General features: G+C 36.8%; 1 protein-coding gene across 4 annotated transcripts in view; it reads right to left on the bottom strand.

The window, feature by feature from the left end:
* Positions 1–27,125, bottom strand: part of Ac76E (adenylate cyclase type 2 Ac76E) — a 1,046,273-nt gene that overhangs the window by 294,990 nt on the left and 724,158 nt on the right. For all 4 annotated transcript variants that reach the window (XR_011335836.1, XM_069845293.1, XM_069845295.1 and 1 more), the window contains exons 8-9: positions 15,478–15,581; positions 1,024–1,135 (exon numbers count right to left, since the gene is read on the bottom strand). Coding sequence is in view for 3 of the 4 variants with exons in the window: in XM_069845293.1 (XP_069701394.1) it covers positions 1,024–1,135; positions 15,478–15,581 (216 nt within the window). In the remaining variant the exon portion in view is untranslated. The remainder of the gene's footprint in view (positions 1–1,023; positions 1,136–15,477; positions 15,582–27,125) is intronic.

Raw genomic sequence — 27,125 nt, 5'->3', positions numbered from 1 at the left:
TAAAAAAATCGTTTAGAAATCGAAGATATTTTAGCACTGAAATATTTATTTCATATTTTCATATTCTGTGAAAATAAGTTTCATATATATTTTTTTAATTTTCTTCATATTGTGCCTGTCTCTAATTATTATCAAATAATTCCGTATGTTATCCCATCTTCTTCTCCAGTATATTGTAAATTAGTACACCAAAACCTCGATATCATTACTGTCGTAAATGTGACAGTGTTTCCTAAACAGATAACAGCGCAAAATTTGTATGTTAATAATTTCAACATCCAACCTGTTCCCTTTGTGACCTTCCAGAAGCGATGAATAGGGACCATCTCTAACGCTGTCCAGCTCTAAAATCACTGACAATGTGCCAGATACTGGGAAGCGAGAAGCCTCATGCCTATGTTTAGTTATTAGTTTTTAGTTCTTTAAGGATTTTGTTTAGTTCCTTCATTAGGTTTAATTTTAAGTTGTATTAAGTTAATTGTTTTAATCTTGAGGTTGTGTTTAGGTAAAAGATAAGTTATCTATATACCTGTCATTCGAATAAATAAATAAATAATTAAATAAAATAAATAAATAGATAAATAAATAAATAAATAAATAAATAAATAAATAAATAAATAAATAAGTAAGTAAGTGAATAAATAAATTAATCAATTAAATAGGTAAATAAGTAAATAAATAAATAAATAAATAAGTAAATAAATAAATATGTAAGTAAATAAGTAAATAAATAAATAAATAAATAAATAAGTAAATAAATAAATAATTTCTACAGATGAGTATCTAGATTGGTTTCTCTGAAAATGAAATAAACTTGGCATAAAGATGACCACACCTCGAGATAATGTCATAGGAAATATTTCCCTATACTCCATGGTGTACATGTTACATTTAACTAGTAAATAGCAAACCCATCCAACGTGTCTACACATGTGAACAGACAATGCACAAGAAGCTAAGAGCGTTGTAATCTGGGCTTCGCACGGCAAACAATGGGAGCGTGTGATTGATGCACGCGCCTACCTGAGCAATCTGGTCGAACCTGCCGAACAGCTCGTTCAGCGTCATGACAAGGTCCGAGGCGCTCAGCTGCTCCGAGAGCGGCGTGAAGTTCACGATGTCGGCGTACAGGATGCTGCCAACAACAAAAACAGACACAATACGTCAAATCCTTGGCTATTTAATTACAGAGAAAGCCAGTATATCAGTGCTGGCAAGTTTCATTGCAGTATCAAGAGAAAATCCAAATTAAATCGAATGATTATACTGGATTAATTTGTATCGTTACCACTCTTTAGTTGGCATCGTATGTTCTATCACTGCCAGTCCTTTTCGATAATCGATTATCGACGTCAGTTCGATAATCTCATTCATATAATATACATGTCGTTTTTATTGTCTTCGTAATGGTACCGGCCAGGTGGTTTAATCTTTTGATGCAAGGTGTACCCTCACAGAAGTTACTTAGTTTGCCGCTCTGTCATTGGAGTGTGCTAGTTGTGTTCCGATGGTAATGACTAGACAGTGGATGCGGGATGACTTAAGGAAAAGTGAAGTTGTTTCTTATCAGAATATATGGCACATGCCGCGTTGTCCATCTTTTGTGTACCTGGCGAGTACAGCAGCGTACAAAACGAATGAACCCCGATCAATTCATAGTAACATTGTAACGCAATGTGTGCAGTTGTGTTATCCTGCTCAAGTATTTAGTACGCGTTGAATATGTTGTGCTGATCCATTCATAATGGCAAAACGTAAAATTCGCTCAGAGATAAGAAATGCAATTAAGAAGTATGAGAGTGACATTTTATGTATTAACGAAGACAATATCGTGTGTAATGTATGTAAAATTGAAATAAAAACCAGAACAACTCAGGCTATAGAAAAACATTCCAGAAGTACATCGCACAGGAAATGTGTTGAAATGAAATCTGAGGAACCATCTACTACATCATCATCATCATCATCATCATCATCATCATCATCATCATCATCATCATCATCCAGTTGTGCGGGTTTAAGCGATAGGCGAAGACGATTCAGCTTCGACAACTTACGAGAATATATCGTCGTTTACTGCAACGCTGGTAATTGCATCAATGATGACAAGGACTGAACTTTGCATGGTAAGTACTACAGTACGTTATCTTTCTTTTCCTTCTGACTATACGGAGATACAGTAGCATGTTGAAGTCGTCTGTTTACCTTTAAAGCCTGTTCAGCCTATGGTCTGAATGAGAAAAATGTAAGACATAGTAAATGTACACTTACATTCACCGATAAGTCATCCCGCATCCACTGTCTAGTAATGACCAGGCTTCGGCCTAGGGACACAAAGTAGCCAGTATGAGGTTTAGAGTACACGGAGTATAAATGATGTCATGACCCGTGTGGGGTGACTGCAACAGCACAGGTGGGTTCGTAATGTGCATTACCGTTGTGTGTATTGCTGCTTGGCTGCGGTATGTGTAACAGGCTTTGGCGTAGGGACACCTGACTGAAGGTTACAACACACGTTAATACTTTAATGGTAGACATTTATTGTCTACACTAGGAATGTACTATATATACTGCATCTGTATAGAGTGAAATATATTTTGTGTTTACGCGTTCCATCTCCCAGTCCACTCGACCAACACAACACTATCGCCCGTGCGTTCTGAACTTCATGCGTTTCTGTGCCCAATACCGAAGCCTGGTAATGGCCCAGATTATATATACAGGTTGAACCGTAAGTAATGGCATTAATTTCAGGGGGTTATTCTTGCAGGTATTTCAAACAAAGTTTAATACAATTTTGTTAGTTTTTGCTTCATTTTAAAGATAATTTTTTTAATGAAATATTTCAAAACGTGTTTTGGAAAAGCCATTGATTTTATTCCCCATATGCTCAGTCAATTTAAGAAAGCAGTGTATTGTGATAATAAATGATTGCAAGAATTTTAGTTTCGTCCTTTAAATGTACAGAAATTTGATTCGAACAAGTGTAATTTTTCGTTCTGAAAAGTAATTTTAAAAATTTTACATTTGTTCTGATCAAATGTCTGCATATTTACACGACAAAACTAAAATTTGTTCAATCATTTATCAACATAATAAATTGCTCTCTTAAATTTACTAAGAATATCGAGAATTAAATCAATGGCTTTCCCAAAACACGCTATGAAATATTTCATATAAAACAATTTTTATCTCAGAAAGGAAATAAAAAAGACCAAAATTAGTATATATACTTTTGGCAAAAGTGTCATTTTGTAAACGGATAAATTCTCTCTGCAAATCTAATCGAACATAATAAATATATCTCTTTCTAAAAAGGTTTCACAAACGGAAAAACAGTACCTATTATCCAAGAAAACTAAGCGATTGTTTGGGAGATGCGGAAGCTAAAAATCTGTATGGAAAAATATCTTTGTTTCTTCCTTTAATATCTAGTTTTACATTGCTTTAAAAACACATAATGCATGATATTCGTCGATGGGGTGATGTGACATAGGCCTATATTAAGAATGATTTACTTCGTCAAAATTTTGCGTTTCCACTGTTATACTTTACCTGTCCACCTACGTGACGCTACTGGGCACACAGCATTAAGTATAGCAAACATGTCAATCACCCCGCGGGAGCGTTGTTTTCAAGACTTGAACCGATATCTTTGGTTTGCACCAGCCATCACTGGTTAAATACAAATGCAGCTAGATGGTCATACGTCATAATACGTCACCATGCTTGTCGAGTTATCGCCTAGATCATAATTATATACCCATATTGCTCGGCGTTATAGGTTTTGACGGTAACAAATTTTGTCAGTTTACTATGCTGCCATCTACTATAGTTGTTACATAAGGAGTCACGTCATAACTCCCATTTGAATTGCATTAGCGAGTGTACTGCCATCTCGTGTTCGTGGCGATCCTGGCGGTTGTTCTCTTCAAAGTGAAACCAATTATTTTAACATAGGAACGAGTAATCTATATGTGATCTGAGATTATCGTAAACTCGGTGAAAGGGTAACTACAAAACTGAGCACGGCTGCAGTAGATATTGCAATAGTTTCTTTTTCCCCATTGCCATCGAGATCATTTCACAGCTGAAAACCAGTGTCCAAATTCTGGAGAGCTCCAGTAAAATTTGTGTAGATAAAGACATTATTTGTTAGCACGTTTTTGCAAGTTACTCCCGTTTCCACTACTGGAATTTTGTCATTGCTTCATTTAAATGTCAACATTATGATACCATATTGATCCACTTCCTAAGTTTTACCACGAACAAAGCAATGACGGCAAAAAGATTTACTTTTCTTCCTACACAGGAACGTTTTGATCAATGATGAACAATCAAGTACTAACAATGTTTTGAAGCAAAATTTGTATGAGAACCCACCGTATGTGATCCAAGATTTGAAGCACATCACTTGCAATTAGTGCTGCGTTCTCAATTGTAAATCGTCTGTACAATCCTTTATCACTGTTTACAATGCGGTGGTTATTGTTTCGCAACAAGGGTAGAGCAAACTCAGTTGATCTGCTTAATTTTCCTTGTTTACAGAGCTAGGTTATTTGCATTAAGCATTAACGGATCTCGGACAAAAGCTATTGATTAACAGCCTTAACACGACAGTATTCAACAGCAAATGAAATGTGCATACCCATAAGATGATTAATGTTATCTCAGCCAACCCTCAACGTTTCCTTTTAATAACCGTTTGTCGCGGAAAGAAACAAATTACATTTTCCTTAATTTTTTACCTATGTTTACCAAATGACCTTGGCGCCTCGAATTTCGGCGAACACGAAGCAGTTATTCACTTTTATGAAAGTAATTACCATATATAAACTTTCCATTCTGTTTCCGCTTTTCTTCACATTGAAGTGATTTGTCAATTGTAATCTCACTAGAGGTTTTGATTTATCTATAGAAAATCAAAACGCAAGTGGGATTTAATTGACTATTACAAGATTAGAAGAAAGTATATAAAGATTAGAAGAAATAAAGTACTCTTATACAATAAAATATTAAATGACTTACTCAAATATTAAAGTGTCTTGAAAATGTATTATTGTATCATCTTCTCATTACAAATATTCTCCTAGATGGCAGTAATGTGTTATGATGAGCTTTTCTCTTATTACCAGTTGTGCCATTTATTTATTTCTTCCTGTAACCACTACAGGTTGCCATTAACAAAGAGTACCATGATACAATAAATAGAGTAAATGCCTTGAGGCTTAGTGAGACATTGTTGTTAGAGTGAAAAATAACAATTTGAAATAGACTGAAACACATGATAATATACGAAGTAACGTCAAGAAGATGTGAATTAAAATCATGGTCCACATGTTTGAGGTCTGAAAATAGCTTTGAGTGTTGCAATTGTTAGATCTCTTAAAATATCTTTATGCAGGCCAAAAGATTTACAGAAGTCGACTAGAAACCGGGGTGTGGTGTGGTCTTTAGTCTCGTAATGACGATGCATTCCAGATGGTATTTGTTCTTATAAAAATTGGTGGAAGGTCCATATATAAGCTTATTCTTTTTTTCCTCGTGTACTTCTTCTGGCTGATGTTCATGCGATTCGAATCTCACAGTAGGGTCTATGATGTAACCTTCAACAATCTTCATTGTACTCTTTGGACGATTACTAGTCAAGAAGGTTTTGTTGATTGTTTTATTTCTATTTAAACGGTTGCATTCCACTTCAATTATCAATATAGGCCACATAATATTAAAGAATCTCTGATAAGTCACTATCCATAACCTCATACAGCAGAATCTGTAATATAACCTAAACAATATTTACAAGATAAATGACAAGAGTTGTAATTAGGGATGATGAAATAAACATAAATCATTTTAAAAGGTACAAATATTGAAATTACAATGTTGTCAAACAAAGAAACAAATGCTAAGGAGCTAATAAAAATTGTAAGATAAGCAGCCTTGATTGGTTGAAACACGTTTCGTATCGTTTTATTAGTCAAAAGTGGTATGTCATAGTAAAAGTGTAATAGTCATCATAACCACAGAGTTTGGGCGTTACCCTGATCATAAAGCAAAAGTTTTGCCCGACGTGACTTTTCCTCGGAAAGATGACAGGCATATCGCAGAAGGTAGTAGGATGATACATGGGAAGTGACAGTGAAAAGTTAATTAGAATCGGGAATAAATGGAATTCTCGGCCCTTTAAACTGGAATTATTCCAGCATTCGCCTAGACGGACTTCGGAAATCACTTGGGATCGAACTCGGACGTCTCGAATAGAAGGCGGGAATGCTAACTTAACAACGTTCACAGTAATAAATCAAGCACAGTCTGAAGTAAGACCAGTTGAAGTCTGTTCAACGAAAGAATAATGTGATGTAAACAGATGCACGTTATTTAACGCCCTGTATCGATTATGCAACTACCTAGCATCGGTAGGTTTAGTGATAATGAAATTATATTTGGCGAGATGATTATCCACCATGAGATTATCTGACATTGGCCTTACAGGTAATCGGCAAAAGCGGCATTAGAGTCCATACTCGAGCGCAATGTCGGATCATGAGTAATGAGTAGAGCCCTAGCTCATAATACACAGATTGCTCTGCTTTATAGGCTTTGGCGGTAACAACTTTTATCAGGTTTACTATGCTGCCATCTAGTTGTTACGTAAGAAGTCACGTCATAACTCCCATTTGAATTGCATTAGCGACTGTACTGCCATCTCGTGTTCGTTTACTGCGGATGGGTGGCGATCCTGGCGGTTCTCTTCAAAGTGCTACCGATTTTAACATAGGGATAAGCAATCTGTTATATATGTTATCTGGGGTAAAGCCCAATGTTTGTCACCAGCTGAGAGGAAATAGGTTAGCTGTGTACAGAGTGCACTGCAGAGTTAGTATATTCAGCTTTTGTTTAATACGGTGAAGTATGGGAGTATGGTTGGCAGCTTAGTTGCGTTCTCAGTGCGGTACTTTTATGCTACTCTATTCTTAGGTAAGTAGGCCTACTTTAAAGGTCTATCGACAAATATTAAACTTCTCAAATTGTCAACGAAAACATTACATCACGCCCTCCAAATAGACGTACATTTGCAACAAAAATTAAATGGAGCACCAGCACTATCCCTTACTGAAAATATTAAGGCGTACTTCTGCAATGTCTACAGAATAAACCACAATATTCTATAATTTGTGGCATAAGAGATATTTTGATGGACACGACAGACAGAACAGTTGTGACACTATTGTTCACGGAAAGGAGAGATTTTTTATTCCAAACTATATGAATTCAGATAATTAATTCATTTGAAGTCGATCGCTTAATTTAAAATATAATTTATTCTTTTTTATGTCGTCGGTTTACAAGCAGAACACATTAAGTGAAAAATATTATATCTGAGAAAAAGGCGTATATAATGTACATAATGTATGTCTATAAACATAAATGGAAAATTTAATATACATAAAGAGAAACAACTTACTAAAAATACTATTTTGAGCATTCAGTTTTGTCAAGATCTTTCAAAACGACTTTTTCTCAGAGGTAATATTTTTGAATTAACGAGTTTTAATTTCAAATTTAAAATATATGTATAAAATAATCATAACATTATTAAAACACTTATTGTTAAAAATCATATTATGACTAGACATGTATCTGAACCATTGCTGTCCTATCCTCGGTAGTTATGATGAAATCAGCTAGTGTTCGCTGACGTCTGTAGTAGAGATGAACAAGCGAGAATGCAAGAATAACAGCGCCCGCAAAGCCGAAAACCCGCACGACACTATTGACTGTCGTTGACTGCTTCCAAAGCAAACGTTCCAAGACATCGGGACTTCTGGAGTGGTGAACTCTCGAACGTCCAGCAGCCTTGAATCGCCACAGTTGTTTATACCAGACTGAACTTTTATCTGTTTTGGCAGCTGTTATATATGTATAAACAATCAAGTAGCCTATTTGAAACATTATCTCTACCTTTCAGTGTAGTCATCCGTGCCGCAATCTTTATTTAATTACTAGATTCTTATTAAAAGACTACGATTTTTTTTCGCATGTTTGAGATCAAGTATACTCGTACAATCTCAAGTAAAACAAAACGTTTTATTTAACGTTATGTTGTATGTTTCTTAGAAATTCAAATTTATTTCAGATTTTTTTATATAAAACCATAGATAATATATAATAGTAGAACCAGAACATTTTGATAACTTTGATCTGATTTCTTTTGTCTTTTTGTATCAATTAAACATCTCTAATGTTATTTATTTCAATGATGTATGTTACTCAAAGTCACGAAATCTTTCCGCGTCGACCAAATGCTTCGAAATGATGAGCGAGACTCAAAGCGCAAAAGAATTACGAGATGAGACGAGACGAGATTAGAAAGACAAATGCAACGAACACAGCGAGCGAGAGCGGCAGTTAGTTTTGTTCATCTCTAGTCTGTAGCTTACAACAGTATTAAAACACTAGACATCAGCGAACACCAGCTGATTTCATCATGACTACTGAGGATAGGACAGCGATGGTCCAGAAAATGTCTATCATAACATGATTTTTAACAATTAGTGTTTTAATACTGTTATAATTATTTTATACACATATTTTAAAATTTAAATTATTTCTGAGAAAATACTGTTGAAACACGATTAGATATAAATATGTCTATCGTTAATGTGTTTTGTTTCTAAGCCGACGATGTAATTAAAACTTCTATAAGAGCTCCCAGTTTATTTAAATTTTAATCTTAGATTTTCGATTGCTACGTAATTTTCTTGGAGATTTTTAATGTAGTACACATCATCCAAAACACACATTAGACCAGGTGGTCTGTTACGGTCTCACATCAGCCCAACTTTTAGCCTGGAGATCAACGGATATTCTTCCACGGGGAGCATAATGAAGGATTTGTTTCGGGATGCGTGTTCTATCCATTCTTCTGACATTTTTTTCCCAGTTTCATCTTTGATTGTTTACATATTGTAACATCGGTTCTATTTTGAGTTATTTCAGGATAGACTATCATCATTTTTTGTGGTACCATTTTGTAACTCATGCAGTGCCTGTCACGAACTTCATCTCGGCAGCGGTTATTCCTAAGGAGGAGTCAGGTGTTCTTATGGTCCAAGTTTCGTATCTGTAAGATAAAACTGGTCGGGCAAGAGTTTCATAAATTTTGTTTCGTGTATGTCTTTGAACTAATGATGGTTTCAAAACTGAATTTATGAGGCACAAAGTTTTTATAAATTCGGTAATTTTATTTTGTATGTCAAGGTCATGTGTAAATGATAACAAATATCTAAGGTAGTTAAAGTTGTTTACTCTTTCTAATAATTTGTTAATGGGACATTTTTGCTAGGTATAGAATGTTTTCCTTTAAATGCAAACATTTTGGTTTTTCCATAATGATATTTCCATATCACAATTTTTAGTTATTTTATCTAAATTATATAATGATATTTGGAGGCCATCTTGAGAGTTTCCAATAATACTTGGCCGTGTGCATACAGCATAATGTCTAAACAAATTATTTTCTATTTAAAGTATTTACTGAAATTATTGTTTACAATTGTTTACATCAACCAACTGTATCTGCATGTAAGAATTATACACAAAAGACACGGAAGATAGATAGACTGTCAAGTTGGCTCCTTTCCAATCTCATAAGCATATTCATTACTTACCTAACTTCTGTTAAATGTGACCAAAAACTGGACATCAGTCACGAGTAAGTCGGCAATACAAAAAGGAGGTAAAACTGCTGCAGAAAGGTCCACCACCTGTGGAGTAACGGTTAGCGAGTCTAGCCGCGAAACCAGGTGGCCCGGGTTCGATTCCCGGTCGGGGCAAGTTACCTGGTTGAGGTTTTTTCCGGGGTTTTCCCTCAACCCAATATGAGCAACTGCTAGATAACTTTCGGTGTTGGACCCTGGATTCATTTCACCGGCATTATCACCTTCATCTCATTCAGACGCTAAATAACCTAAGCTGTTGATAAAGCGTCGTAAAATAACGTACTAAAAAATACTGCAGAAATAAAGCTGATGAGACAGCAAAAGAAAAGAGTTGGCTATATCATTCATTCAATTCATAGTGTTCTGCCCAGGGGCAGGTCTTTCACTGCAAACCCAGATTTCTCCAATCTTTACTATTTTCTGTCTTCCTCTTTGTCTCTGCATATGATCCATATCATCTTAATGTCGTCTATCATCTTCAGTCCCGAATCTTCTCCCGTTTACCATTCCTTCCAATGAATCCTTCAGTGAACAGTTTCTTCTCAGTCAGTGACCCAACCAATTCTTTTTCCTCTTTCTGTCAGTTTCAGCATCATTCTTTCTGCACCCACTCTTTGCAACAGAGCTTCATTTCTTATTCTGTCTGTCCATTTCACACGCTGCATTCTTCATCATACCCACATTTAAAATGCTTTTATTCGTGTCTCTTCACTTCGTTATAATATCAATGTTTCTGCCCTCATACAATGCCACAGTCCACACAAAGCACTTAGGCCTAACTAGTTCTTAGTTCTTTCTTCTGAGGTCCGCAGAAGTTGCGCCTTTTTCTATTAAAAGCTTCCTTTGCCATTGCAATCCTCTTTTGATTTCCTGACAGCAGTTCATGTTACTACTTATAGTACATCCCAAGTATCTGAAGCTGTTCACTTGCTCTACTGTCTCATTTAGACTTCGCAAGTTTACCGTCTTTATTTTTCTTCCTATGACTATAGTCTTCGTCTTGTTTACATTTATCTTCATCCCATACTTATCACAGTTGTCATTTAGCTCCAGTAGCATATCCCTTAGTATCGTCTCCTCTTCTGCTAATAACGGAGCATATCTTCACTGTTTAAATATCTGGAGTGTCTCGACAGTTTCTGTCTAGGCTGGGGGCAACTCGTGCGTGCGTGTGCAAGCGCAGTAACAGCCATGCAATTTGCGGAGTGGGACGGAAATATCGTGTGTCTTGCAGACGCCAGTGTCGGCCCAGCCGCTTTCCATATTAAAGTGTAGCCTTCAGGTCAATATTATTACTCATCATTCACCTCCAAGGAATGCTTTCTTCAGAATTATTCCATCCTCACTCCCATAAGAATTTCGTTACCATGGCTTCAACAGGAAGGAAAATACAGGTGGAAGGACCTTGACGTAAATTTACAGCAAGTTCTTTTGAACTCTGTTCCGGATAATGGGCTCCAGGTAAAATTCGTCTGGCATTTCTTGCCGACGTTGAATTTTGACTTTAAATAGCTTTTGCAGTTCAAAATATTAAACAATGTACTACTCCAACCACCACCATGACCACCACTATTACTAACAGTAACACACTTATCACTAAATTATAAGAATAAGAGTAACCAAAACTGAATCATATCGTTAGAGTTAAGAAAACCGAGCGAGGCGGCTCATGCGCTTCGCACGGGACTTGCATTCGGAAGGTTCGCGGTTCAAATCCCCGGAGCGACCAACCTGATTGTGTTTGTTTCCGTGGTTTTTCACAGTTATTTAGCCACATGTTGGGTTGGAATTTTCGTTGCCACGGTCCATTTACCTTTCTTTTTCCTGTAGAAAAAGAATTTAAATTTAATATGTCATTCTTCATCATTTCACTCCATACGCACATTCAGGTCATGAGGCATTTCTTCGTCCGCTTACAGGAAGGCTTACCGTCTCTGGGTTCGAAGTCTTTCGTAATATCTCTGCAAGGATCCATTCCTTAGAACACTTCTGAGGGCGCTTCGACACCTTAGTAGGGCTGTCGGAATCGATTCTGTGCTGCTTGGTCATCTTGATGGTATGAACTTAAAGGGGGAGGGGAGTGTGGGGGGCACATTGTATGAGTGGGTGAGGGTCTCATGCAGCCGGTGGGCTGGTATACCTCATTCTCATTCATCTCATAATTCGGGGTGCACAATAGGCCACTGTCGAGCCTACGTGCTGAAAGGTCGTCCCTAACCTGCTCCTAGCTACTGCTGCTGCTGCTGCTGCTGCTGCTGCTGCTGCTGCTACTACTAGAATTAGGAAGATTATGGTGAGAAAATGACGTTCAGTGAACATATTCGTAACTACTGCAGTAATTCTTTAGCTTTTCTTTCAGTTATTTTACTATGAACCATAGGGATCATAATATTCAATTATTTCAAGTTTATACTAACTTCCAAAGAGAAATTACAACTCATTATAATGATAAAGGTTTATATGGTTTGCACTAGATGAAATGAGAGAGAAATGTAGAGTGGTGATAGAATGAGAGAAGAAAAGGGGAAAAGCTTGAGAAAAACCCTCTGCAATGTCTGCTTAGTCCATCACAAATACCATTCCGGGCCGCATTTGATCCACAGACACGGCACGCACGGTAGCACACTGTGGAAACTCCACTCAGCCAGTTCGCCACTGCATGCAAGTTTGTGTAGTGGTGTTCCGGAGAGCTAGTTGAACTAACTCAATCAGGCCTGAGGGAAAGTTGATAAGGGCGGAAGCGCGGATGGAAAATTGGAGAGGTATTTAGGACGAATTTAGGGGCAGCAATAATTGTAACTACTGCAGAAGACGCAGTCACTTCAGAGTGCAGATCGTGATATTGGGCATCCAATCTAACTGTGCAGTCCTTTGAGAGTACAGATTCCCGGAGTCGTAACTTCTCGTTTCCTAACCTTTGTCTGGTGCAGTTTCATTGTTCAGTCTCTTACACAACTCGGAAGAATACGACGAGGCAACGGAAGACAAAGAATGGAGTCAGTTCAGATTCATATTTCAATAATATCGACTGCTGATACACAAGTAGGCAAACTTTGAATTGCAGCTTTGTGTAACTAATTAACCTGATTGAACTATTTCATTAGGCCTCGTTCAGATTCAAAGTTATTGCACTATTGCAGCACAATAAACTCACTATTCTTCTATCTCTTTTTAAATTTGCAATGTTAAAGGCAGTTCTTGTGGCACAATAAAGCACAGCATGCATTCAGTTCATGGTAGACTCTTACTATGTTTCATTTGAAATAATTATAAGCCAACCATTTTATCCATTGTTATTGGTAGGTCGTGGTCGAAAAGATAAAAGTAGCCAACAGTTGCACGTATGGAAAAGTCAGATTTCTGTGTTCAGGCATTACGGAATGTTGTTATACGTGAATTTCAGTCTTTTAATGACTAAAAAGTAAGAAAACGCTTAGAACAATTAAATAAAATTAAAAGTGAAACGTTAGAAGATAAATTCGTCTACACTCGTTCAATTTCTAATATAGAAATTTAATTTCGTAGCGCTTTTGAGATCACTGAGATAACCTAGAAAAAGAAACAGCATACTCAGAACGCCCACTTCAAACTGATGCCTTACATTCCAACGCCATAATTACAAAACTTCCGCATTGTGACGTCAATTTTTCAGCGCTACGAACATTTGCAGAGAACATGCCACTAGGCAAATATGTATCGCAGAGCGCTAGTGATTATTGGCTTCCAGTCATCCACTTCAGGATTACTGTTGCAGGGAAATCACATAGCTATCCCCTCATCCAACCCATTCTGAACTTGTCACAGTCATCGATCTGCTGCCACTTAGCTATCCCTTCGTCTAACTAACTCTAATCTTGTCACAGTCTAAAACCTGTCGCATGTCTCGGACTTATGAGTCACATTCCTCGGGACTATGCGATGACAATATAATAATTTAAAATTATTTCTTATATTTTTGTGATGTGGATTGTAATAATATTTATATTAATTATTTAAACTTGAATAACTTATATTATTAGAGCGTAACATTGAAGATGTTAATGAGATTTATAAAGTCGTCACATATCTCTGGACTATGCTTCACATTTCTCCGGACTATGCATAACATACCTCGGGACTGTGCGTCACATAGCTCGGGATTATGCATCACATACCTCGTTGAATTTAATCTCCAAGATAAGTTTTCTGAAATCGCTTTTTCACACCAGAAAACGGTAGATTCACTACGTTTCATTAACATCAAGATCGTTTTGAAGGTAAAATTTATAAACATAAATTAATGACTCCTTTAACAGTATTTTATAACGTACTGAGTAAGTATTGCCATGGGTGAGATTCGACATCTCGGTTTGCAGACTGTAGATCTCGTAGTTCATACAGTATCGTTAAACAACGAATTAAAAACAATTGGTTGCTGGAAGTCAAAATGAATTGGAAACCAAATTATGAAATTACTCTCAATATTGTATTAGACAAAAATAATCAAGATAATTTTTTCTTCATGGAAGAGTGAATATTACAGCATTATATTTCTTTCTGAAATATAACATTTGGCAACTAACGTGGACAACGGGTTAGCGATTGGGAATCGTACTGCACGGCTGCTTTAGGATGCGAGGGCAAATCCGCTTGGTGCAGTGTTTTCACTTGGCCTTCCCAAAAAGTAAGACGATTGCCAAGTAATCAAATAAAAAATTCTTGGGATCGTCTTGCCAAAATGCTACCTCGATATTATCACTTCCACTGAATTTATACAGAATGTTTCAAAATTATAGTTACAAACTGCAGGAGTGAGTATAGGACAATGAAACACGGCAAAATTTCCTAATAAACATAGGTATGGAAACCAGTCGCTTCCGAAATCTATGGGTTTCATTATGTTTTGTTACTACAGGTGCTCTGAGGCAACATAACAGCCGATATGCAGTGAACATATGCTAAACATGGCCGCCGTTCATCATAAGCCTGGCATCAGCAATTTCCTCATTGGTAACTGTGCACTTTCGAATATCCCGGCATGTCTTTAAGGCATTAATAACCATTAACAATATATACCGTAGTTTATTAAGATTATCAACAAGAGTGGAATACACAAACAATTTATAATAGGATATCCCCAAACAATCCAGAGGTTTGAAGTCGGGGGACCTAGAAGGCCATGGTACTGTTGAGCCATGGTCGATACACCTGTTGTGAAAGCTTGTATGTAACAACTCTCGTACGTTCAAATGAAAGCGAACAGGTGATCCGTCATGCATGTATCACAGCAGCTACCTTTCTCAAAGAGACAAATTATTCTAAACGTCGCGTAGCTAATGTTGCAAAAAAAATGGAGAAACGCATGACCATTAAGTCTGGAAGGTAACACATGAGGTAGCAAATGTATGAGATGTATTCAGTTGGTGACCAACAGTGATAACATACCTCAGATACTGTTGGTCTCCGGCCGTATGTTAGTAGGACTTTTTGTTTTGTTTCACTGTCCTTTAATCATTTCTGCAGTTTTTACCTATAACTGTGAAACATCCGGTATAATTGCGCAGTTTACGTTAAAAGCCAATTATCATGGCATTTCCGCCAGAGAAAACAATTTTGAACTTCTCTGTTTTATAAACGTTGTATCTTTCCGAAAAGGACTTGGCTTCTTACAATAACAAAAGCTGTAATTAGAACTCTTACTGTTTTTATTTATACTATCGGTACATGAGTTATAAATTCTTACTGTGAGCAAAAAAATCAAATTGCGTGAGCTTACCTGACGTTGTTGTGCCTCTGAACATACATCTCGTGGAAGCGAGTCTGCTTGTTTGACATTTCCTGGCAAGCGTCCGCCATCTTCAACATGATACTCCGCTTCACCTGGTAATTAAATGAAAACAGAAATCGATGTAGTAAAAATGCCGATGTAAAGTTTATTTTCACATTTATTTGCTTCTTTCCATCGTACAATCACGAATTTGTATGCTGCAATGTTTCAAAAAGATCATTCAAATCACACACGAATTCGAATTGTACATACTATATATTGTTAGGTATATGTATGGTGATATATGTATGGCGGATTCATAAGCACTAAAAAACGTCAAAATATGCATGCACGTATGCACTGAAAAACCACGATAGGCGTATATGCACTAGAAATAACAAAATATGCTTAAAAAAAAGGAATATATTATTATGCATGGTTATTCTGTTATACATAAGAATATTGAGACATTATAAGTTGCTAAAGTTGCGTGTCCTTCAACCCATTAATTAAGCTGTACACTTCTAGCACATTGTAGTTAGGCATCGTTGATAAAACTGATTCAAAATTAATAGTTTTCTTGCAGCTAAGCTGTTCTAAAATACAATACACTCTACACACTGTTGAAGTTTCTAAGACCTGTCACTATAGGCCAATAAAATGAAATATTCTGATTTGTCATGTTGGTACGTAAAAAACAGAAAGTTGCATTATCGTGCCTATATTATTGTTGACAAGTGGAGAAATTCGAGTTTAACGAGTGCAAAGAAGCCGATGAACACTTTCTGTAACTTCTGCTCCATTCATATTGCAACGTTCTAGCGACAAAATCTTACGCACTTGCGAAGTAGACAATGAAGTGGCTTTTTGTTCTCAATACTTGTTGTTTTAATTACAATTTCCATCCATCATAACATCCCAATAGTGCAAACTTGCACAGAGTCTGCAATGCGCTTAATTAATTGAATGCTTTGTTGATTGCGAAGGATTTGCCCAAAATGATTCGCCGATAACAGTGCATATTGTCACATTGCAATAAATAAAATATAACTCCTATAATGTTTTTCAATGCCTGAATTTCTTATGTATTTCATTTTTCCGATTTGCCGTAGTCTTAATCTTGGTTTAAGCACCACATTGCTAAAAAAAAATATAACAAACTATGCTTTTATATGCGCTACAAACGAAATATGCATAATATAATTATGCACTATAAAATCTTGACCTTTGACTACAGATATCTTCGAGTGCATTTATATTTATAATGGTAGGATATGATTTGCAACTAAAGAACAAAACATACAAATATGCTAAAATCCGCTCCCTAGTAATAACAATTTTGGTTATGTTGGCGATGATTCAACAGGAGTTGTGATAATAATGTAGAAATGTAGATGTTATTTTCGTTTTTTAGTTTTATTCTCTTAATTAATGACGCTATCTATACCAACTACTAGGCATTTTCAACCTGGTGCTCGCGAGCACCATGTTGCTCTTTGAATGACATTTGGTGCTGTCAACATGGGAGTTAAAAAGTGTTCGAGAGCAAGGATGCTCCTGAGACTTCTTTTTTAAATTCAAAGTTCATTTTTCGAGCCGCAACAAATAGTGTTCTTATCCATCCATTATCATGTTAGAGACCAGATAGGCCTTCTCATATTCCAAGGCATATAACTCCTTTCCATTCAGTGTGGATTTAGATCAGAAAAATCAAGTTATTCAAGAGAATAATATGGCACAATACCGTATAATAATAATAATAATAATAATAATAATAATAATAATAATAATAATAATAATAATAATCCATTTTAACACACTTGCCTAGCGTTAAAATATTTGCTTTTGAAAATGACTGTCTAAATTTTTTTCCATATTTACGATTTTGAGAACTGTATTCCCGTGAAAACCTGGACGTAAAATTTTACTGTAACACCACAGTCTAGTATATACAGTCGCGAAGCTCAATACGTAGTAAATATGCAAACATTAGATAGGTGCTCTCCACTAGGATCGCTAATATCGCCTCATTACAGGCAATGCAAAATAGTACCGTCACAGTCTATTGTTTCTAGCACCCTCAAAACTTAACCTTCGTCACTGTATATAGTAGACTGTAGTAACACAGTACTATCTCCTTCTACTTACTTCATCTAATGAGAAAGGAAATACAGTCTGGTAAAGAAAAGAGAAGATGGAGCGATTTGATTCCACAGTAAGCTACTCAAAAAAAAAAAAAAAAAAAAAAAAAAAAAGACTGGTCTTGTCAGAAATTCGTAGATTTTTAATGTTGTTTACTTAAAAATTCGATACGGGCGGCTTTTAGATGGTAAGTTACTTGTTTTGAAAGCAGTATGTTTCTGATATTTCTCTTCTTGCAAGTTGCAAGTATATATGTTTAATAACCAGTTTGGTGTCTGCCAAGGAGACAAAATAAACACGGTTCCAGTGAAGCTTTTACACAGACTCGTTGTTTGTGTTGCACTTAGACTGCCTTCCGGCAATTCATCACCACTGACAGAGCATGCCAAGTCGTAGCAGTGACCAGGACTTGATAGTTCTCATGAACTAATCATGTAGCTCGTCCAAACCAATCAATCACAAGTTTGCAACAGTCTCCGGTCAACTCGGCAGTACGAACGAAAACGTTGATATAACATCTCTGTTGACACTAATCGTGTGAGGTACAACGCCAGAGTTTAATTCTAGTTTACATTAACAGAGCAACTAGTGAAAGTAACTTTCATCATTACTGTAAGGTTTCTATTTTCACTTTCTCATTAGGAAAAGTAGTAGTAAGTTAGGCCTATATCAGAATTAAAAAAAAACTCAAGTTTTGACTAGGAAACGGATTTCTAGCCGCTAAAAAGAGAGATTTAGGACTTTTAGTAGTTTATATAAAATTGCAAATAACAATTTTAATTTTAGTAAATATTTCATTTTAGGTGGAATTTATGTACAAAGAACTAGTGCTGACAATGAGTGCTACTGAACTGAACACTCAAATCAGCGAAAGACAGTTTATGCTGGTTGGTTAGTTTCATTTCGCATAACAGGTGGTGTATTGATGTGAAAACTAATTTTCTAATCTCTTGCGGAACCTTAATAACCTACCATCCTTTTATGCTAGTATGGACTTTTCCAAACGAATTTCAGCTCCAGGAAATTAGGTAAAAATCTTCTCTCGCCTTGTAAGACGAATATGGAACGAACTTGTCAGACTAGTGTCTGTCTGTAAAGGTGGGTACAGACGTAGCTAACGAACAGCGAACGAATGATAAAGCAAAACTTCGTTGTTCGTTCGCTGTTCGGAGAAACATACAAATCATCAGCAAATGGTCGGAGAACATTCGCGTTCGCTGATTATAATCAGCAGTAATAGCAGACGAAGATATAGTGATAGCAAGTGTAGCCGTTGTTATTATAGACCAGTGGTTCCCAACCGGTGTGCCCCGGCACCCGACACCCTAGGGTGCCGCGTGATAGGCTAAGGGGTGCCGCGAGATATTGAAATAAACAAAAAAAATACTGTCTACTTAAGCCTAAAGTCTTGTAAGGTCTTGAAATAAAATAAGTCAAATTAATTACTCTCTTGCACTACAGATCGATTCATTTCTATGATCCAATTATACTTGTACGAGTATCTGGCTCCGGCAGATGGCATTACAGCCAATCTCTGCCGAACATTCCCGATTCAGTATACTAGTATAGACTACTCGCTTTCTCACGAACATTCCCGAGACTACGACAGAACAGTATACAAAATTGTACGAGTTCTGCCGCCGCTTTCAGTTGTTTTCTTCGCGTTGATTCACAATGTTTAGCTATGAATAAGTTCATTGTTAAGCGTAAACGCCAGGACAGTGAAAGTGAACAGTAGGCTCCTAAGGCTACAGTTCCTCCGGACCGTCAAATGCAACACATAAAGAAGACAAACGAAAGAAAAAATCATACCCGGACAGTTACTTAACATATGGAAGAAAATCCTAGTTTTAGTCTTTAGTTTGTGGCGAAACACTCAGCAACGAGGCCATGGTACCTAGCAAACTGAAGCGGCATCTTACAACAAAGCATCCTAATGTGTCACAGAAAAGTGTGATGTATTTTTCTGACCATAGCTGACACTGCTCTTGAAGCCTCGTTTAAAGTAGCAGAACTGATAGCTAAAAAAAAGAAACCTCATGCTCTTGGAGAGGAAATCATAGGCCCTGAATGTAAGGTTATAGTTTCAACAATTCTTGACGAAGGAGCAGCTGATCAAGTTTCGAAATTTCCTCTCTCCAACAATACAATCAGCCGCAGGATATCTGAAATGTCATGCAATATCAACGAACAAGTCTCAGAGAAAATAAAAACTAATAGAATATTTTCTTTACAAGTAGATGAGAGTGTCGAAATTGGTGACAAACAGCAGCTCCTTGGTTTTATCAGATATATTGATGGTAAAGATATTAGTGAGCAGTTTTCTGTTCTGTAGACCGCTGGAGATTACAACCACAGGCCACGATATTTTCGTTTCTATTAATTCCTTTCTCAATAACCGTGATATTTAATGGAAAGACTATTGTGATACATGTACGGATGGTGCACCATCTTTATCTGGGTTTTACTGCCAGAGCTGTCAATGAATATCCATCCATTATTATAACTCACTGTTTTTTTGCACAGAGAGCTTTAGTCGTGAAAGCTTGTAATGAAGATTTTGCTGCAGTTTTTAACCAAGTTGTGAAAATGGTGAACTATATGAAGTCTCGACCTTCAGAGTGCAGGATTTTTTAACAGTTATGTCGCGCAACTGATGCAACCCATACCTTTTTGTTACTTCACACAGAAGTAAGGTGCGGTTATCGCGGGATCGTGTATTGAACCGGTTTCTCAAATTCAAAGAACAAGTGAAAACTTTTTGTAAGGATGAAAATCAAGACACATTTCATGAGCTGTTACTAAGTGATTCTTGATGTTTTAAACTGTCGTATGTGGCAGATATTTTTTATAAACTGAATGAACTGAATGTTTCAATGCGGGGTCGACAGGAAACAACAATTTCCTCAACCAATAAAATGAAAGGTTTTAAAAGAAAACTTAGTTCTTGGAGATCTACAGTTCAGAAAGGAGATCTGTCGAACTTTCCATCTCTTCTTAATCTGGCAGGAGATAAAGATCTGGGTAAGCTGAAAGACCGCATTTTGCAAGATGTGTTTTGCATCTATTCCCACTATGAATCTCGACTGAGTTGTCTCACCATTCGATTTCGTAGATAGTGCGGAGGAAATAGATTTCAGTGCTTGCGAACGAAGATGAATTTATTGATCTTTGCGCTAATTCCACACTCAAAGGTAAGATCACCAAGAGTGAGGCGTCGGTGGCTGCTTTTTGGCTTCAACTGTGAGAGGAGTATCCTAGCCTAATGAAGAAAGCAATTAACGCACTTTTGCCCTTTTCAACATCCTATCTATGCGAGCAAGCCTTCTCTGCTATGGTGACAAGATGCAAAGCAAGAAATAGACTGAATAACTTAGAAAATGATTTGCGTGTTACATTGTCAAGTGTAAGGCCCAAAATAACGTACCTGTGCTCTAAGCATCAATCACAAGCTTCACATTAATGATTAATCGAACAAAACTCTATTGATGTATTTTTACTCAGTGATTGTAGTAAAGTTTACCGTAATATGTTATGATGTACGTTACTTATTATATCATCTTTCAATAAATGAATATATTAAACTTCAATTTTTTTAATTTAAAAAACGGTGCCCCCAGTTTTTAATGTTATTCCCAAGGGTGCCGCGAACTTAAAAAGGTTGGGAAACACCGTTATATACAGTTTAACAAAAAGAAAGTTAAAAAACAAACGGTGACGGTGTCTCGATATATAGAGACACTGACTTGCTTAATGATTTACGTCGAATTGAATCGGGACTTTCACAACTTCTGTTGCATTTCAGAAACAGACATGCAGACATGCATCCTGATAGTGCTGTATTTTCAAAATTGCCTCATAATAATCTCTTTCTATTATCTAACATTATTTGAAATATATTAACATTCTATGTATTTTAACTTAATTCTGCTACATAGTTTGTATTTCGGTGTTTAATTAATAGTTCGTAGTATTTTGTTGTTTAATTCGTAAATAACTCTTGTATACATGTAGCTCTTATCTAAATCAAATTGTTGAATTCTTTGTAAGTTGATATATATGTATGTATACTTTTTGCTGGTTGAGTGGAAGAGAAGGCCTTACGGTCTTAACTCTGCCAGCTAAAATAAATCATTATTATTATTATTATTATTATTATTATTATTATTATTATTATTATTATTATTACATCAGTAAGTTTGATGACAGCTTCTTCAGTCCACTCGAGTTTCGACATCCTGTTGATGAACTTAAACTAACCGCTGCGTTCTGCTACGAAATGCAAACAAGTGGCAAATCCCGTCCACAATGAGTACCAACTTCCTTTGATGTACCGACAAGCGACGGGTCACTACCGAAGGCAAATCAAACGATCGATTTGCCTTTGATGTGTTGTCCACACGTTCCGATTTCAATCGGCGAATGCGTTTGTTTGTCGTTTGTTCGTTCGTTCGTTGTTCGTTCGCTACGTGTGTACGCACCTTAAGACACGCACACATTATATATACATATATATATATATATATATATATATATATATATATACATATATACATTCTGAATATAGTTATCTTAACTTTTCTTTTCATTTTTAGTACCAGCATATTTATTTGAAATATACGCAAAAATACTAAAAAGGCACTTTTTAGGCACAAACATAGATTTTAGCTATTTACAGGAGTTTATGGTTCATTTAGGCATTTTAGGTCCTATAGAATTTTAATAGGGAATTTTTTTTATTTTAGTAGGTTATTTTACGACGCTTTATCAACATCTAGGTTATTTAGCGTCTGAATGAGAAGGTGATAATGACGGTGAAATGAGTCCGGGGTCCAACACCGAAAGTTACCCAGCATTTGCTCATAATGGGTTGAGGGAAAACCCCGGAAAAAACCTCATCCAAGTAACTTGCCCTGACATGGAGTTTTAGTAGGGAGATACTGTATACATGAAACGTAGAGATATCTGAATAACATACGTCTAGGACGTAGCAAACAAAATAGATACGGAACTAGTAATCCTTTCCCTAGGGTGTCCTATAGCTGGTTTAAGGCTTACTGTGCCATTTTTTTTCCGAGATATGGTTGACACTAATGCATGAAGAAGATATTCATGAAGTTTGTGAAGCAACTTGATGACGTGCAGCTAATGCAAGATATTTTTAGAAAGATGGGGTGAACAAAAAAAAACAACAATAACGACAGAATAATGGAACAAGTAAGTTATTTCAACTACTTTGTCAATGGTAATGGTTGTAACTAGGCCTGAGAAACATATGCCGTACTTGGAGCGAGGCTACAAAGGGAAAAACACTTGAGGAAAGGGATTCGATTCGGTGCTGTGTGGATTAAACTTCGGCTTAGCTCAATGATTGGAGCTTTTGGTACGTAGAACCGAGGACCCGGGTTCAATCCCCGGCGCCGGAGCGAATTTTACTCCTCTAATATCAGTGGCGGCTCGTGAACTTGTGGATTGGGAGAGCTGCAGCAGATTTTCGTACATATAAATTTCACTTCTTGATATCATTGCTAATAAGTATAGGACAAAAATTAATGCACTACATATCGAAAAACCAAAACTTTCTGACTTCGTTGGAAGATGTCTGTGGCATCATTTGCTAATCGCTAAAAAAAACTAATACCATCGATTTCAGTCTGAATTTCTGATCGGCAGACACTCAACTTGCAATCTACCAGTTCATTCTAAATTGTTTTAGAATTACCTTTAAACAGTGACATGCTCAAAATGATTTTTCAGAGGCTTGTTTAGATTTATTTTATTTGGTTATTTTACGACGCTGTATCAACATCTAGGTTATTTAGCGTCTGAATGATATGAAGGTGATAATGCCGGTGAAATGAGTCCAGGGTGCAGCACCGAAAGTTACCCAGCATTTGCTCGTATTGGGTTGAGGGAAAACCCCGGAAAAAACCTCAACCTGGTAACTTGTCCCAACCGGGATTCGAACCCGGGCCACCTAGTTTCGCAGCCAGACGCGCTGACCGTTACACCACAGGTGTGGACGGCTCGTTTGGATTACTCACGGACTGTAGCAACCCACGAAATACACCAGAGTCCTTCGAATCGTTTTTTTCATCACGTATCCTAAGGGGAAGTTCGTATTGGCCACAAAATTTGATAAAATCAATATTTTTTAAAAATAATTTCAGGATTTTTTCCTCACTTCTTGTTTATGTTTCAGAATGTTTGTTCTGTTTGTATCACTTAATTGCGCAGCAATATTAGTTTTGCCTAACATAGCCAATGAAACAACATTTTTCACGTGAGAATGCGAAGATTCGTGCTTTTTAATTTTTAGGGGCAAATGTCCTAAATCTGTCACACCATTCCTAGTCTATGTAATATCACCACCGAAGAGGAGGCAACCATAAAAGCTCAGCGTAAATTTCATTGTTATACTTCCTTACATATATGCACTATTTCGGCTGGATGAAGGTTGAGTAAGATTTAAGTCGGGTAATGAACGATCCTTTAATTTCACTTCATTACATCAATTTTCTCCGCTAGGGAAAGTTGAGAAAAATAAAATTAATATTCTGTAATTCACACACACTCATGCTTGTACATTTGCACTGGTTAAGTTACGGTATTAAGACGTCACACCAAAGCAACACTCAGATATACTGATGGTCAACAATTTTCTAAAACTGGAAAAGAAGTCTCTTTCGTATTTTACGTGCTATATCAAAAGGATTCTACTCGTGCAATCATTTTGAGTTAAGGGAAATATTAAGTTCTGCTGGAGGCTGGATATATACGTAATAATAAGGCAAAAGAGAATATTAATTTCGTTATATTAACTCGATAAGATTCTACAACAATAAGTATGTGAAGAGAAAATAAAAATTTAGTCATTAAGTTTCAAGGGAATAGAGAATCCATTTGATGTAACATTACAATAGCGGTGTGAGAGGGGAGGAAAGATCTTCCCTTCTCGCCTGGCTCTGGAAGCCACTGCAGCGAAATATGGGTTTTAAACAGCGGCAGTTTCCCTCTGCTCCCCTTCACCTCTCTACCCCCTGACCAAGCAAGACACACTCTCTATGAGCTGACCACCCTTCAGATCCCAGGACGACTTTGAATGCAGTGTCAATTCCAGTGCAGTCGACGCGCGAAAAGATTATGCATAAGGTAATAGTACATATTCCCGGCCAGATGAAATATAAAACAATTTACCAATAAAAGCTGTAACAATAATTCTTCTACAAATTAAAATAAATATTATTTTTATTTTCCTGTCAAAGTAGGGAGTGCTGCAGCTCCGCAGCTCTTATGGACGAGCCGCCCCTGTCTAATATCAATTGTTACCATAACAGATGCATGCTGTAGGACTAAAAGTTAATCTTTACGTAGATTCTTCGCCTAACAGTACATACAGGATGCGTCAGAAAGAACGGATGGATTTCACATGGCAAGAAAATTGTAAAGATTCATCAAATCAAAAATTTATTGTTATCAACATGTTCACCAATACATGCAGTTTATTTATGTAAAACAACATTATCCATATGATGTCCTTGGCTTTCAATACAGGCATCGAGGCGTTTTCTCATGTTCGCCATCACTTTCACAGTCATAGCTGGTGCAATTGCCACGATTTCTTCACGAATCGATGTCTTCAGTTCGTCCAGTGTATGTGATCGATGTTTACAAACTTACGCCTTCAAATGGTCCCAAAGAAAGAAGTCGCAGGGCGCGAGATCTTACCGTAGCCTCGGACAATCTCAGTGCAATAGAATTTCGTCCAGGTGATTTCTTCTTTAATTTTGAACCTGTGATACGAAATCAAGCCACCCACCGCAAAATTGTATTCCGAGTTGGAATCCTAGTGTGACATCCGATGTCGAAATGAGTCCTGAGTGGCGATCACAGACTCTTCATTTTTCAAAAATGTCTCTACGATGAAAGCACGTTGTACACCAGACCAACACCATATTCTCAACTGAAACTGCATTCTATGGCTGACCCAACAGTCGTGGTCCCCCTCACTATATCTCTCTCCTCGTTGCGTATCGAAAGTTTGAAATCCATCCGTTCTTTCTGACGCACCCTTTATTACTGTGAAATCCTGGCCACCAAGTCACTCAATTGAGTGCGCTTCTTGTATAATTGTAGTTGACTTAATACGACTTAATGTCAACATACATGTCGAACTTGGAGTCAGGACACAAAGGGAAAAACATTTGAGGAGAGGGATTCGATCCGGTGCTGTGGATTGAACTTCGGTGTAGTTAGAGCGCTTGGTACGTAGAACCAAGGACCCGGGTTCGGTCCCCGGCGCCGGAGCGAATTTTTCTCCCCTAATATCAATAGTTCTTTTAATGTCAAGACAACTACCAATAGGAATGAAGAACGTAATACTAACATTTATGATATTGCTTTATGGATTTGCCTAAAATTTAATTTTAATTATTAAAAAAAATAATTTCTTTACAATGATGAAAATGTGAACTATTGTTACCTGCCTCTCATTTGTTCCAAATCATCATTGATTAATTCCAGCAAGCTTTAAGTGGTGTCCTTTTTTAGACTGAATCTTACCAGAAGTTCTTTATCATCATACTCATTTAATAGGTAAGGTATATGCCTTATTTCTTTTGTTTCCGCGCTCTCAAAATACATTATAACGGTAATTCACCATCACTATCAGAAATGCATATCTAATGCTGCTGCCATTTTAGATTTTATTCTCTTGATAAAAATTTAACAGTGACTGAAAGCATAGAATAGCTTATTCTGAAGATATTCTCCAAATAATGCACTATCTCAGGTTCGTACAACACATAACCATGGAATTAATTTTAACAGGACTTTATTCCGTGTTCGCCTTAGTAAGGTATATAAATTTAGATATGTTTTTAAGTAGTGGTATGGAAGTGAAGGAATAGAGACAGGAATAGACAATAAATAATGCTCAGCATATATTCTTTCGTATAACGTCTTTAAATTTGAAAGAAAATACACATCAGCTTTTACTGCGCAGTATATTTTGAATGTTCATCTTGCCACATAAACTTTCGCAATAACGAGCTTATATTCCGTGCATGCGATGGAGAATGTCAACATACATCGAGAGGGTAACCACGGTAAAAGAATTTCTTGAATCGGAAAGAAATACGAGGACCGAACTTAGTGTGTTTAACCCTACAGACGAAATCCCATGGCAGCCCTTCTTGGCATATAAGGTCACTCGAGAGAGAAAACACTAGAACGACTCCCCAGCCTCCATTCCCGCGGCAAGAGAAATATATCCTCGCCATGCTTCCAAACGTATAAAAGAGAAATCCCGCAGAAACGTTCCATTCTTGCTGAGAAATCATCTCTGACAAATGTTACTGCTATATCATAGGATTTAGTTTAACTGCAGACTTTAAGCTATCTAAAAGAAGAAACTAGTTCGATAGTGATATCTCTATGACTTGTTCAAACACACAATTTAGCCAACAACGACTGCGTTATACGCATTTCATAGTAAAACGATGTTTCTGTAAGAT

The sequence above is a fragment of the Periplaneta americana genome, chromosome 14 (assembly GCF_040183065.1).
Source record: "Periplaneta americana isolate PAMFEO1 chromosome 14, P.americana_PAMFEO1_priV1, whole genome shotgun sequence".
Lineage (NCBI taxonomy): Eukaryota > Metazoa > Arthropoda > Insecta > Blattodea > Blattidae > Periplaneta > Periplaneta americana.
This window is presented reverse-complemented; position numbering and strand designations above follow the sequence as displayed.